We start from the raw sequence: 12,140 nt of genomic DNA, 5'->3' as shown, positions 1-12,140 counted from the left end.
ATGTGCACTCAGTTTGGGAAAAATCCCATTTTATGGAACAAGTTCTTGTCAACATTACAAGCTGGAAGACTATTTTCTTTGCAGTGCACTTTTGTTCCTTTTTATTGCTTCCCACAAACTAAAATTAGATATACCTTTCAGCATTACCAACACGGCCCACGAAGACTTATTGAAGAAAGAAACGAGCTTGGAGAGGGTCCTTTAAAAAAAATGCAGAGGCTTTCTCTGCACACCGCAGGACAGCTGAATGTGCTGCGCATTTCCGTACACAGAACGTCGCTAATGTGCGACAAGTTGGAGTTGGTTTCGACTGCTCTGTTACCACGTAGGGGAGGACGAAGAAACCGAAACTTACTGATGCCTAAAGTCAGCTGAATCGAAACAAACAATGGACATACTTGACCGCAGTCGGAGAAGGAAGATGGAAGTGGGGACGGGAGCAGTACTGTGAGCTTTGTGTGCTCTCACCGGGATTTTGTTACATTTGCCGAGTCATTAATGATGGCAACTAAAAACTACGTAGCTGAACTAAACGAGTATGCGCAGAGAAATCGCTTGAAGCTGAAGTATGAGTACCTTGGCTCTGACGGCCCAGACCATAATAAAGTGTGAGTACATTTGTAGTACCTGAGAGCTTTGAGCATTATAATATATCGACGATAATAGAAGTATTGGGTGAGATGAGTGTTTGATAGCACGGTAAGTCAAAGCTAATCAGTACAGTTTAAGAAGAGGACTTATGTATCTTATCGGAAAAATGCACAAGTAATGATGGTGACATCAAATACAGACTGGTGTAGTCGTAAGCCTTTATTACCTTGCAGTTATATTTTAAATTAATTTTAATCTGTCTTTCAATTACAGGAAATAATAGCTCTTAGGCCCAAAGGCTCTATAATGGCGCTATGCTTTGCCAAATCTTTATTTCTAACTAGTTGAATAGTCATGTTATTATAAAGAGCCCAGCAAAGCACTGGAAACCCGTTTTAAAACTGCACCTGCTTGTCTGTTGCTGTATATATAGGATGTCTTACTATATATATATTGCATATACACGCAATTTACATCTCAAGTTTCATCATAAAGAAATATTGCCTCCCAGAGGTTAAAAGTGGAAGGAGAAAATTCAAGTTATTTCTTGCAACCTAACCCTAACAGGTCATTTCCTCTACAGATTTAGCCAGAAGGCGATCATAGATGGTAAAGACTACCCCAAAGGTGTGGGGAAGACCAAAAAAGATGCAAAGCTTAAAGCAGCTGAAAATGCTCTGAGGTGCCTGCTGGATGGTAAATGTCAGGACTTGGTAAGTTTATTTAACTTTAGCATGTTGGAGAAAAATAAGTGGTGCATGTGCCCATGGTGTTTGTTTGTTTTTTAACCTTAACAGACAGAAAATGCAGCAGAAGCTTCTACACCAGCTGAGACAGATATCAACTTCATATGCTGGCTCAATGAATATGGCCAGAGAAACAGGTTGACTATAAAGCCTATGGAGACAACAAGGCCTGGACCAAATAATGCTATCCCGTAAGCCTCCTGACTGTTTCTCAATTATAGCTATTCTGTGCTCATGTAAAATAGATTAAATAAATGTTATTTTATGGCATTAGGTGGTGTAGCTTCATGGTTGGTGATAAGGAGTACCCAGCAGTCTCTGGGAAAACGGCAAGAGAAGCTAAGGAGGAAGCAGCCAAGCTCGTATATGACATAATAAATGGCAACAAAACTACAGATGTAAGTTATAGTTCAGTCCATGCCATTCTAGCTTGATCATAATCCTAAAACATAAACATTTTAATATAACCACATTAAAATTGTACTTTTTATATTTTTCAAGACTGCAGATGAGAATCACAGCGATGGATCAGGTCAACAAAGTGAGGACTTGAGTGAGAATGTTTTTGATCTGTGGTGAGTAATTAACAATGGTGATGTATTGTTTAATCGTGGCATCTGCATCATAGTAAAGTTTCTTACTGCTTGTTGTTTACAGTACTACAACAAAAAACCTGACCGTGAACTCTAAAGACCCCAGCTTAGTGGAGACAAATTACATAGGACTTATCAATGACTACTGTCAGCGAGAAAACTGCTCCTATACATTTGTTGATGAGAAAATATGTGGCACACCTGATAAACGTCAGTGAGTATGCCCGACGTACTGGACTCTGAATACACACTGCAGACACTGGATGCTCATGACTGATGTTCAGTAAACTGTTAATGTACTGTTCAACTTCTTTGCATCTCAGATTTTTCTACAAATTACGGATTAACAACAAGCAATATCCTGTGGGGAAGGGGAAGAGTATCAAAGAAGCCAAACAAAGTGCGGCGCGACAGGCCTGGTTTGTTCTTCAGGAGCAGTCAAGCAAGGTGCTTATATTTTTATCTTTACTTTGTCTCATCAGATATAGTTGATTAAAGGTTCCAACAGACAATCTGTTCTTTACAAGTAATTAAAAGGACCAGCTTGGAGGGATAAACTTACTGATATTACTAGATGTGGTTGTATGCCCTAGTTCTTAAAGAGTATACAGCTGATCAGAGCAAATTTTATCCTTTTAATCGATGTATGCTTTTTATTCTTTAAGGAGGATGCCAAAGACAAGAACGTGGGAAATGGCCAGAATGAGATGCCAACTGTATCACGGTATTTTAAATAAGGAAAAAGAAATAGTACTAAGAAACTGCTATTCTGATTTAACTCATGTTTTTGTTGTATTATGTCCTGAGAGAAAGGTTTAAATCCATCCATCCATCGGCTTCCGCATATCCTTTTCAGGGTCGCGGGGGGCGCTGGAGCCTATCCCAGCTGTAATAGGGCAAGAGGCAGGGTACACCCCGGACAGGTCGCCAGTCTGTCGCAGGGCCAACACACAGGGACAGACGACCATTCGCACTCACATTCATTCGCACATTCACACCTAGTGACAATTTGGATTATCCAATTAACCTATCCCCACAAGCTGGTTTAGACTATGGTCTTAAATCTCCCTCGCTGCTCCATGATAGACAGAATCAAGCATTCTGAGCATTCTATATACTGTAAATCAAATCCCCATAATCAAGTACAAACATAAAGGTGAAAACAACAAGTCTATTTCTTGCCTCAAAAGATTAATAGGACTTTCAGATACTTACTCAGTCTGTACAGTTCTTGCTGTAGTGATATTATAACCCAGATTGTTTATATATAAAATTAATAACAGTAGCACTTTAACCTTCCATCAGTTCTTTTGTTACATTAAGGGAGGTAGCAAGTGATTTATTCTATCCTTACACACTGATAGTTGCAAGATAAATAACTTTGAAACCATTCAGTTTTTTCTAACAACACTGCACTGACAAGTCTTTACTTTAAAATTTCATAATAAATGGTGTCAAATACCTCATTTAGATCAATAAAAATAGCTTCACAATGTTGCCTGTTATGTACCAAAAAAGAAAAGTTTCAAATTATCTGGACCTCTTGATTTCCTAGAACCTAAAACTTTGAGGGTTTTGTGGACATCAGATGCTCGTTAAAGGAACCAAACATGTCAGCCTTGCCAGAAATGTGATTTTAGTCTTTGTCTATATGTGGGTGAGGTCTAGACCAGTCCTTCAAATTTTAAAAGGGTTATTGATATTATTTTAAATCTCCATTAGACAATGATCTGCTTTGGCTTTTATTTTGTTTTTCAAGTTAACAGATCATGCAGGGAAATTAATTAAATTCAAGTCAGTGCCGTTTAAAAAAATCCAGTTGATTTTTTTTCAATGCTTTTGTTTTAAAACCACCAAAACAAAGGAAAAGAAGAAAATGAAAGTCTAATCTTAACTTGAATCCATAACAAAGGCCATTCGAGATAACCACTCATTCAAACCAGTTTGTAACTTGTTTTATTCATACAAAACTTTATGAATCTACAAAGAAAGATACATTTGAAGAAAAGGGAAAAAACATACCAGCAAATAGCTAGTGGCGTTGCTCTCAGTAAGAATCAATATTATGTATATAATTAGTACCTCATCAAAAGAACAAATAGAAGAAGAAAAACAGAGCTCAGCTGATACCTGTAAATCTTAGCCTAATCACAGATGTTATCAGTATCTGCAGTTTTTCAAAAAACAAATTGGCCAATGAGAGTATCAGTTGGGCTCCAACATATTTGTTGTGAACATCTGCTTAGAAAAACTCTTGCGAGGTTATCAGTACCTCTCCCTGCCTTTTGTCCATTTTAATTTGCAATTCATTGACTGGGGTTCATTTGCAACTCACAGCAAACTTATAATTAAATACACTTTACATAGTGATAAAAAACAAACAAACTAATAAATCATTCCTATGACTGACTATTTATTTTAAGAACTCTTAAACCTAGCTGAAAGGTAAATATAAGGAATAGATTACCATCACAAAGACTGATCAGGAATCAGAATCAGTAATCAGAAGGGTTTTATTGCCAAATGTTGAGCAGGTTTACAACATTAGGAAATTGCTGCGGTTGTCATGGCTCGGCTGTGTGGCAGGCAGGATGAGGACCCAATCGCAAAACTCACAGACTCAGGGGATGAACTCAAAAAGCAGCTTTATTGCTGACAAAAAGATAATAGGAGATACAAAACTAAACTGGGAAAAACTAACATAAAGCTCACCAGGAAACACAGGGGGAATCACACACAGCATGAGGGAGAACGCGACACAGAACTGAGGGAGACGCAGACATAAATACACAGAGGATTAACGAGGGAAGTGGGAGCACACGGGGAGCACAGGTGACACTGATAATCATAACAAGACACGGCAGGAGTGAACGCAACACTAACGGGAGACGGGCAAAGTAAAACAGGAAGTACAGAGGTTCAAACAGGAGGAGAGAGAGCACGGGGAGAACGCAGACATAACGGGCTGGGGAAAACATAGAATAAAACACAAGGAGGGGAGACGAGGGCTCACAGATACATAGAGGGGCACACAGGGAATAAAAGTCACAAGGGGAAAACACACAAGGAACAAAATACAAAAATACATGAAAACTAAGAATACTGGGCCAACATGGCCCAGGACCATGACAGCGGTGCTTCAGTGCAAACATACTGTCATAAATGCTTAAATAGACATGAAAATAAAAATAAGAATTAAAAGAATTAAAAGCACATGACAGTGCAGTGTCATGTGTTTGTGGTGCGAACAGTCATACGGTTATTGTTCATGTGTCCAACAGCAGAGGGGAAGAAACTGTTCTTATGGCGAGAGGTTCTGGTGCGAATGGACCGGAGCCTCCTGCCTGAGGGCAGCAGGTCAAACAGACTGTGTCCAGGGTGAGAAGGGTCAGCTGAGATCCGAGCTGCATGCCCCAGTGTCCTGGAGGTGTACAGGTCCTGCAGAGATGGGAGTCTGCAGCCAATCACCTTCTCAGCAGAGCGCACAACACGCTGCAGTCTCTGTTTGTCCCTGATAGTGACTCCAGCGTACCACACGGATGATACAGAGCAACCTAAAGCTGGCTGGCTAAAAGTGCTTTGCTCTCAGAATGACTTGTAGTAGTGAGTAGTTGAAAGGTTGATGTGCACTGGATCACAGTTTAAGGCATATATTTCTATTTGTGATGAGGACTAAGGACAAAGCACTTCTTTTCCACAGTAAAACTGTCTCATGAAAAAGAAAAGGAAAAGACAGAGTTTTTCTAACCCCATCTTTGCACTAAATCATTCACTGAAAAGCTTTTATAATGCTATGATCATAATATAACTTGGATTAAAATAATTCAATTGATGAAAGATTTTAAAGATTTTTCTGGACACTTTCAACAATTTTAAAGAGATTTAGAGAGTTGCAGTCAGTTCCAGTTGAAGTCCCTCATGAGAAATATTTCCTGAAGACTGAATTTAGATTAGCACTTCATTAAAGAGGTTAGCACACCGTTGACAGCTGAGGGTGTTTTATACTAATCAACAACTAATGTAGATTTTTTTAAACTATCAAAACCTGAAATTGCTTACTCAGAGAGAGGCAAAATTTACATAGAATTTGTGTTTGACAAATATCGCAATCTCTATTGATAACACTATTGGTAATGCATTGGTTTAACAAGGTTTCAGGTTAAACATTAACATTAGCATCAGTAGAATGTGTCCACACATGAAGCAAACTTATTTGGAACATAAGCTATGTACATTCAAGTGAGGCCTTATCTAGATTTAAAATCCAGAGGAGTGTTAAACCTTTCACTAAAATTGGGGCCAGTATTTGGTTTAACATTCCCAGAAATAACAAGTAACAGAGCAGTTGAGCACCTCTGCTTAAAAGATTTTCTAGGACATTATTTTTTATTATTTAAATCTATGATAAAATCATGGCATCTGTGTGAAAGAAAAGTAAAATTCTCCTGAAGGACCATGACACAAATCATACGGGTCAAGTCCACAGAGGAGAATAGTATGGGGATAGGTAATAGAATAGACCTTTATTATCCCACGGATGATAAATTTGGGTGTTACACAGCTTTTATAGCAGGGGGAAATATAAAATATAAAAGGAAGACACAAAGTGGTCCTATATACATAATCAACTGAAGATCGTATATAATGTACAGAAATATATATAGAAAAAATTGTACGGAGATATGTATAAAATGTGCAATGAACAAACAAACTGATGAGTAAGATAATCAAAAGGATGTTAAACTGTGTTATAGAGTCTGACAGCTGCTGGTAAGAATGACCTGCGGTAGCACTCATTCCTACACTGTGGGTGTAAAAGTCTACTGCTGAATGACTCAATGGTCTGAGTCCCATTAGCTGTACATGATCCATTTCATACGGTATTACAATTTAAGAGCACTGAAAAGGAGTCTCAGCCTTTGTGATGGCGTTAACTACAGATCCACAAAAGTAGCAAACGCAGGTCGGAAAGGAGCAATATCATTTATGTATTCTTTCGTGTTGGGTTTTGGGCCCGTCAGGCATTTTGCCAGTCCAATTCCAGAAGGTGAGGAGGCATCATGGCCAAAAAGTCACTGTTGCACAGACCCCTGTGGTCATTTATGCAAGTCTACCTTTTTTGTATGAGAAAGGAGGATTTATCCTTCCTTTAGAAGGAAACATCCGAATTGGAAACAGTTGTTTCTTATGGAGCTACAGCTTGACATAGCTTGAGGTCAACTTGGAGAACTTTTTAGCTTCAGCAGCAATCTAATGACCACAGTCTAATTATCAGTTCAATGCAGGATTTTTAATTATTAGTCAAGGGTAAGTGTCAAGTAACCGTGCCGTGTAGAAAAACCTGCCAAAATCACTGGTAGTTTTCAGAAACATCTAAATCAGTCAGCACACACACAGACATGCTGCCATCTAGGATTTTGATTTCTGAAGTTTATAAGAGCTTTCTGTATTTGATCATTACGTTACATTGTTGCATAAATGTGTTGTTGCTGTCCACAGGTTTACTTCAGAATTTGAACCCTTGGAGCATCTTGGTAAGGGGGCCTTTGGTTCTGTTTACAAAGTAAGACATAAACAGTTGAAGATAGAATATGCTGTGAAGGTCGGCTGCTATAAAGAGTTAAGTATGCCACAGTAGGATTCCAGCATTCAGTGTTATATGTACAGTACTTGTGCACTTTCTGTACTGACACTTTTCTTATTGTGTTTCAGAAAATCTCTTCGAGAGGTGAGAACATTATCAGACCTCTTCCACCGTAACATTGTTAGATATTACACGTTCTGGATGCAGGATACTGGATACGAGTGGGACCTTAGAGACAGTTATGACAGTTACGCCTCTTCACAGTGAGTCCTGTGGACCTACTTTTATATATTAACTTTTTGTTAAAAGGTTAAAGTTAAATATTTACATCACTTTTTCCTTTTCTTTTTTACATTTTTAGCACTGCAGATAACCCCGAGACAAAGTTCCTGTATATTCAGATGGAGTTATGTGCCAAAAACACACTGAGAGACTGGATTGATGAGAAGAATAAAGAGAGTGAACAAGACTCCAAGCGAAGAGAAGAAAGTCTGAGAATTGCTCAAGAAATAGTTTGTGGAGTCGAGTATATTCACTCCAAGAACCACATCCACAGAGACCTTAAGGTGAGACAATGCAGCGAATTTCAAGACAAAATAAAATTGTTCTGCTGAAATTAGAAGGTACTTCAAGTGTGTGACCCCTTAATGTGTCCTCTGGTTTACTATGACAAGGGTCTTTAGGCGCCCTGAGACACATAACAGACTTTTGTTGACTATTTTTAAATCTGCTTTTAGGGCATTCATGAAACTATCAAACAATAGATTGTGCAACATCATTGCTAATTTTTTGGTCCCTAGAAATGATCAAATAAATAAACATAAATATACCTCTTTGATAATTTTGCTCAAACATACCTCATGTTCTTCTTTTGAATGCAAAGCCTGCAAACATCATGTTTGGAGTGGAAGGAGAAGTGAAGATTGGGGACTTTGGTCTGGTCACCAGTGATGATGATGATGAAGAGAGAACAGTGTGCAAAGGAACTCCATCTTACATGGCTCCTGAACAAGTGAGATGGTCTATACTGACAATAATGTTTACTTCTTGTGTTTCATTGGTTAACAAATAGGATTTTATAAATGGCCTAAGTACTACATGTGAGCCTTTCACACTTAAAGCTCAGTCTCACCTCTCTTTAGTGGTGAAAGCTGTAAAACCATCAGCTTTTGTTCCCGCAGAATTTTATTTGACCCTCAAATTTAAGCAATTAAACTGAAAGATGAAAAGATTTGTTGAATTCAAGCATAACTGTAACATTTAGCACAGTGATTGAGAAAAATATGACATCAGATACATTTGTCCTTTGTCTGTTTGTCTATCACAGAAGACTGAGAGGAAGTACGACAGAAAAGTGGACATGTTTGCTTTGGGGCTGATATTCTTTGAACTCCTTTGGAAACTTTCTACTGGCTATGAAAGAGCAAAGGTGAGATTCACTGCAGTCATGTTAACAATTGTGCATATGCATGGAGTTATTATATACCAATAACTAGGTACCTGTAGGTTGTTTCTTCTGGCACAGCTTTTTTGTGTGTTTTAAATATTTTCATTCTTCAAACAAGTGTAATTGGAACAATTATTGTATAAACTAACGTCCTCTTTCTTCTTTAATCACTTCATTAACACCAGATTTGGCCTGGCGTCAGAAGGCAGAGGTTCCCTGAAGAGTTTTCAGTGACTTTTACCAAAGAGGTAAATTACCATATTCAGACTATGCTTACATTTTGACAGGATGGTCATCAGCAGAGTAGTGATAAAACTTACATTAAGTGATTTACTCAGTTATAAAAGATCTTGTTTGATCGCTGAGTTGTCTGGACACAACATATGCATTTTTTAAATATATTTATTATTTATCAGAGGTTTCACTGCACGAGACATTACACATACACTGTGTTTTTTCTTGTTTTTAAACAGAAGCAAATTATTAACTCATTGCTGTCTGAGAAACCAGAAGACCGACCTGATGCCAGCGCCGTGAAGGCAGAGCTTGAAGAGTGGACTCAGATATTCAACTCACACAAAGCATCTCGCCAGGAAAATCAAACTGTCTGATAGTCACAAGAGAAAAGTTTCAAAAGTCACAGAAGCCTTTACAAATCTGTCTTGTTGCATCTGCTTAATGAAATGATTTGATGTACTGTGTAATATTATGTTGGGTAACTGTTAACGTGCAAAGTTAATATATGGAAGAGGTCACATCATGATTCCCGGCTATTTCAGGGAAGTTTGTATTGGATTTGGAAATGAAATGTGAAATCACGATTTTAAAATCTAACTATTCAAATCAGTTTCCCGGTGTAGGTCGTCACTTTGTAACTGTTGTTAACCTGCTGCTGTCCTGAGGAGGAGGAACTGTGATGCTACGTGTACTTCTGATGGATTCATGTTGAATGTCAGAGATAAAAAAGCACACTCCATGTGGCTCAATTTTAGAAACTTTCCTAAATGTTTTCACTCATTTTTAACCCATGAAATACAGTTTAACATTTTTTTTCTTCCATTTTTTTCTTTTGTTCATTTTAATCTGATTGATTGCAATATCAGTCAGCTACGTGTGACTTGGAACAGTAGGAGAAAGGTCATTAATTCTGTACTAGAGGGTTGAAATAATGAAAAGGTGTATAAGAAACTGAACTGGTAAATGTCTCTCATTTAACTCTGATTGTTCTTGCAGAAGCACTTGGTATATAATAATTACCAAAGATTTTCATTTTTGGTATTTAAATAATGAGCAGAGTGGCAGCAAGAATCAACACAATCAACTCACCATTGCAGTGTTATTTTAATTCAGTCACACTGGAGGGTTTCCGACTATGAAGAGCTTGTTTAAGGTTGTACCACAGCATCTCAATCTGATTAAAGTCTGGACTTTGACTGGGACATAACAAAACTTTCCTGTTGTTATTTTATAAGCATTCAGAGGTGGATTTACTGGTGTGTTTTGGATGTGCTTGAGTTTTGAGGCACAAACTAATGGGGGACATTCTCCTTCAGGATTTACTGACAGAGAGCAGAATTCATGGTTCCATCAATAACAGTAAGTCGTCCTGGAGCAGCAGAGCAGCCCCAGACCATCACATGACCACCCAGGGATGGCTCTAAAGAAGGAAATCAAGTGGGGGTGGCAAAAGTAAAGCCATTTTTTAAACACATGTGCAAGTGGTTGCATATGGTTAAAATGATTCAAATGCAGTAAGTATACACGTTTTTCATATAAATATTGTCTATAACCTAATTATTTTCTGTAGCCCACATAATTAAACATTTTAGTTACATAAAACATGCGAATTTTGATTTTATGTACTGTAGCCTGTATAATAAATAAGTATGTAGCCCAATAAGTATCCAATCCAGAAAGCTACACAACATGGGTGGTTCATTTATAAACACGAGTCTAACTTAAGTTTCACACTTTTTTTGTTAGCAAAAATCTAATTGTTACATGCTTAAATTTACACAAAATGTCAGGAATCTGCACTGGCATGAACAAAAATGTAAACCAAATTTTCATGATTTGTTCACCCTCTGAGGTCCAAAACATAAATGGCCATTTTGGACTCCTTTTGATTTTACATTTGTATTACACCTTCAAATTGCTTTATTTATTTATTTTTTCCTCACCTTGCTTTGTGTTATTCTTTTCAGCACAACCTCACAAGTCTGAATTTTTCTTTTTGCTATGTCAGCTTAAATCAGTCATGTAATTTGGAGGTACAGCACACAGAGGGTTAATAAAACCTTGATTCTATTTCTGGAGTTTAACAACAAACATTTTTCCACCAACACAAAAGGGGTGTTTTTGTTTTGTTTTTTAATTTTTTGGTCATAAGCAGGGAGTGCTTGCTACCGCTGTCCTTAGTAAACGTGACGAAAGTATTCAGAAAAAAACACCATGTACACAGCAAATCCATCATGTCCAAATTAACACTGTCGGATTTGATTTCAACACTATTAAAGTGTCTATATGGGTCCACACCAGAGAGTGTTAATTTAACTCTTTTTGGAGAGTTGGTACGTTAACTCTGATTTAGTGTTAAACACCAAATCTGTCTGGAGTTGATAATTTAACACTTGGTGTTAAGAGTTTATATATTAACTCTCAAAGAGTATTTTAGTTTAACTACGTAAGAGTTATCTTCTAATTCATTCTAAAAAGCGGGAATTTTACTGTTCTGAACTTCTAGAAATTTCTTTTGGAAATAAACATTTACTAAAAAGATGCAATGGTTTTTGAAAAACATTTATTCTGAACTGTGCACCACAATTTCAAAACATTTTCTGAAAGATGTAACAGTATACATGTTCTCACTTTCATTAGAATTTTGTTTATCAAAAGGTCTGACATAGGTGAGCTGGTAAATGCAAATAACAGCATTCTCATCACTTATTTCTTCAATACAATATGAATGTCCTTCATTCATCCCTTTGTGGAACTTCAACGCACTTCTGCTCTCCCCCATATTCCATCTTCACAAGCATATCCTGTGCGGAGATTGAATAAAAATTAGTTGACACTAATTAATGGCACAAATAATCCAGTAAACAATTGCAGCACAGTAAAAAAAAAAAGGAATCCTCTTTGAGCCATTACTTGTGTAAAGTATTTTCCCAAAAGACAAG

General features: G+C 37.5%; 1 protein-coding gene across 1 annotated transcript; it reads left to right on the top strand.

The window, feature by feature from the left end:
• The first annotated feature begins 271 nt into the window (after nucleotides 1–271).
• Nucleotides 272–10,410, top strand: LOC147315665 (interferon-induced, double-stranded RNA-activated protein kinase-like). Its single transcript, XM_086258628.1, has 15 exons — nucleotides 272–608; nucleotides 1,175–1,304; nucleotides 1,389–1,528; nucleotides 1,612–1,735; nucleotides 1,839–1,912; nucleotides 1,995–2,144; nucleotides 2,254–2,377; nucleotides 2,596–2,654; nucleotides 7,430–7,549; nucleotides 7,643–7,777; nucleotides 7,876–8,080; nucleotides 8,398–8,526; nucleotides 8,842–8,943; nucleotides 9,147–9,209; nucleotides 9,435–10,410. Exons 1-15 carry the CDS (start codon nucleotides 499–501, stop codon nucleotides 9,570–9,572), a joined length of 1,803 nt encoding a protein of 600 aa, XP_086114754.1. The 5' UTR covers nucleotides 272–498; the 3' UTR covers nucleotides 9,573–10,410.
• Nucleotides 10,411–12,140: the final 1,730 nt, after the last annotated feature.

The sequence above is a fragment of the Aulonocara sp. 'chitande type north' Nkhata Bay genome, linkage group LG13 (assembly GCF_057382095.1).
Source record: "Aulonocara sp. 'chitande type north' Nkhata Bay isolate Kocher_YH1m ecotype deep benthic linkage group LG13, A_spYH_male_GT1.1, whole genome shotgun sequence".
Taxonomy (NCBI): Eukaryota; Metazoa; Chordata; class Actinopteri; order Cichliformes; family Cichlidae; genus Aulonocara; species Aulonocara sp. 'chitande type north' Nkhata Bay.
The sequence above is the reverse complement of the archived record's forward strand: the minus strand, read 5'-3'. Positions and strand labels throughout refer to the sequence as shown.

Bases quoted from the DNA above. Each gene is read 5' to 3' on its own strand.
- LOC147315665 (XM_086258628.1), top strand. From the start codon at position 499: ATGATGGCAACTAAAAACTACGTAGCTGAACTAAACGAGTATGCGCAG. The intron at 8,527-8,841 runs GTGAGATGGTCT...TGTCTATCACAG, and splicing joins CTTACATGGCTCCTGAACAA to AAGACTGAGAGGAAGTACGA. The intron at 9,210-9,434 runs GTAAATTACCAT...GTTTTTAAACAG, and splicing joins CAGTGACTTTTACCAAAGAG to AAGCAAATTATTAACTCATT.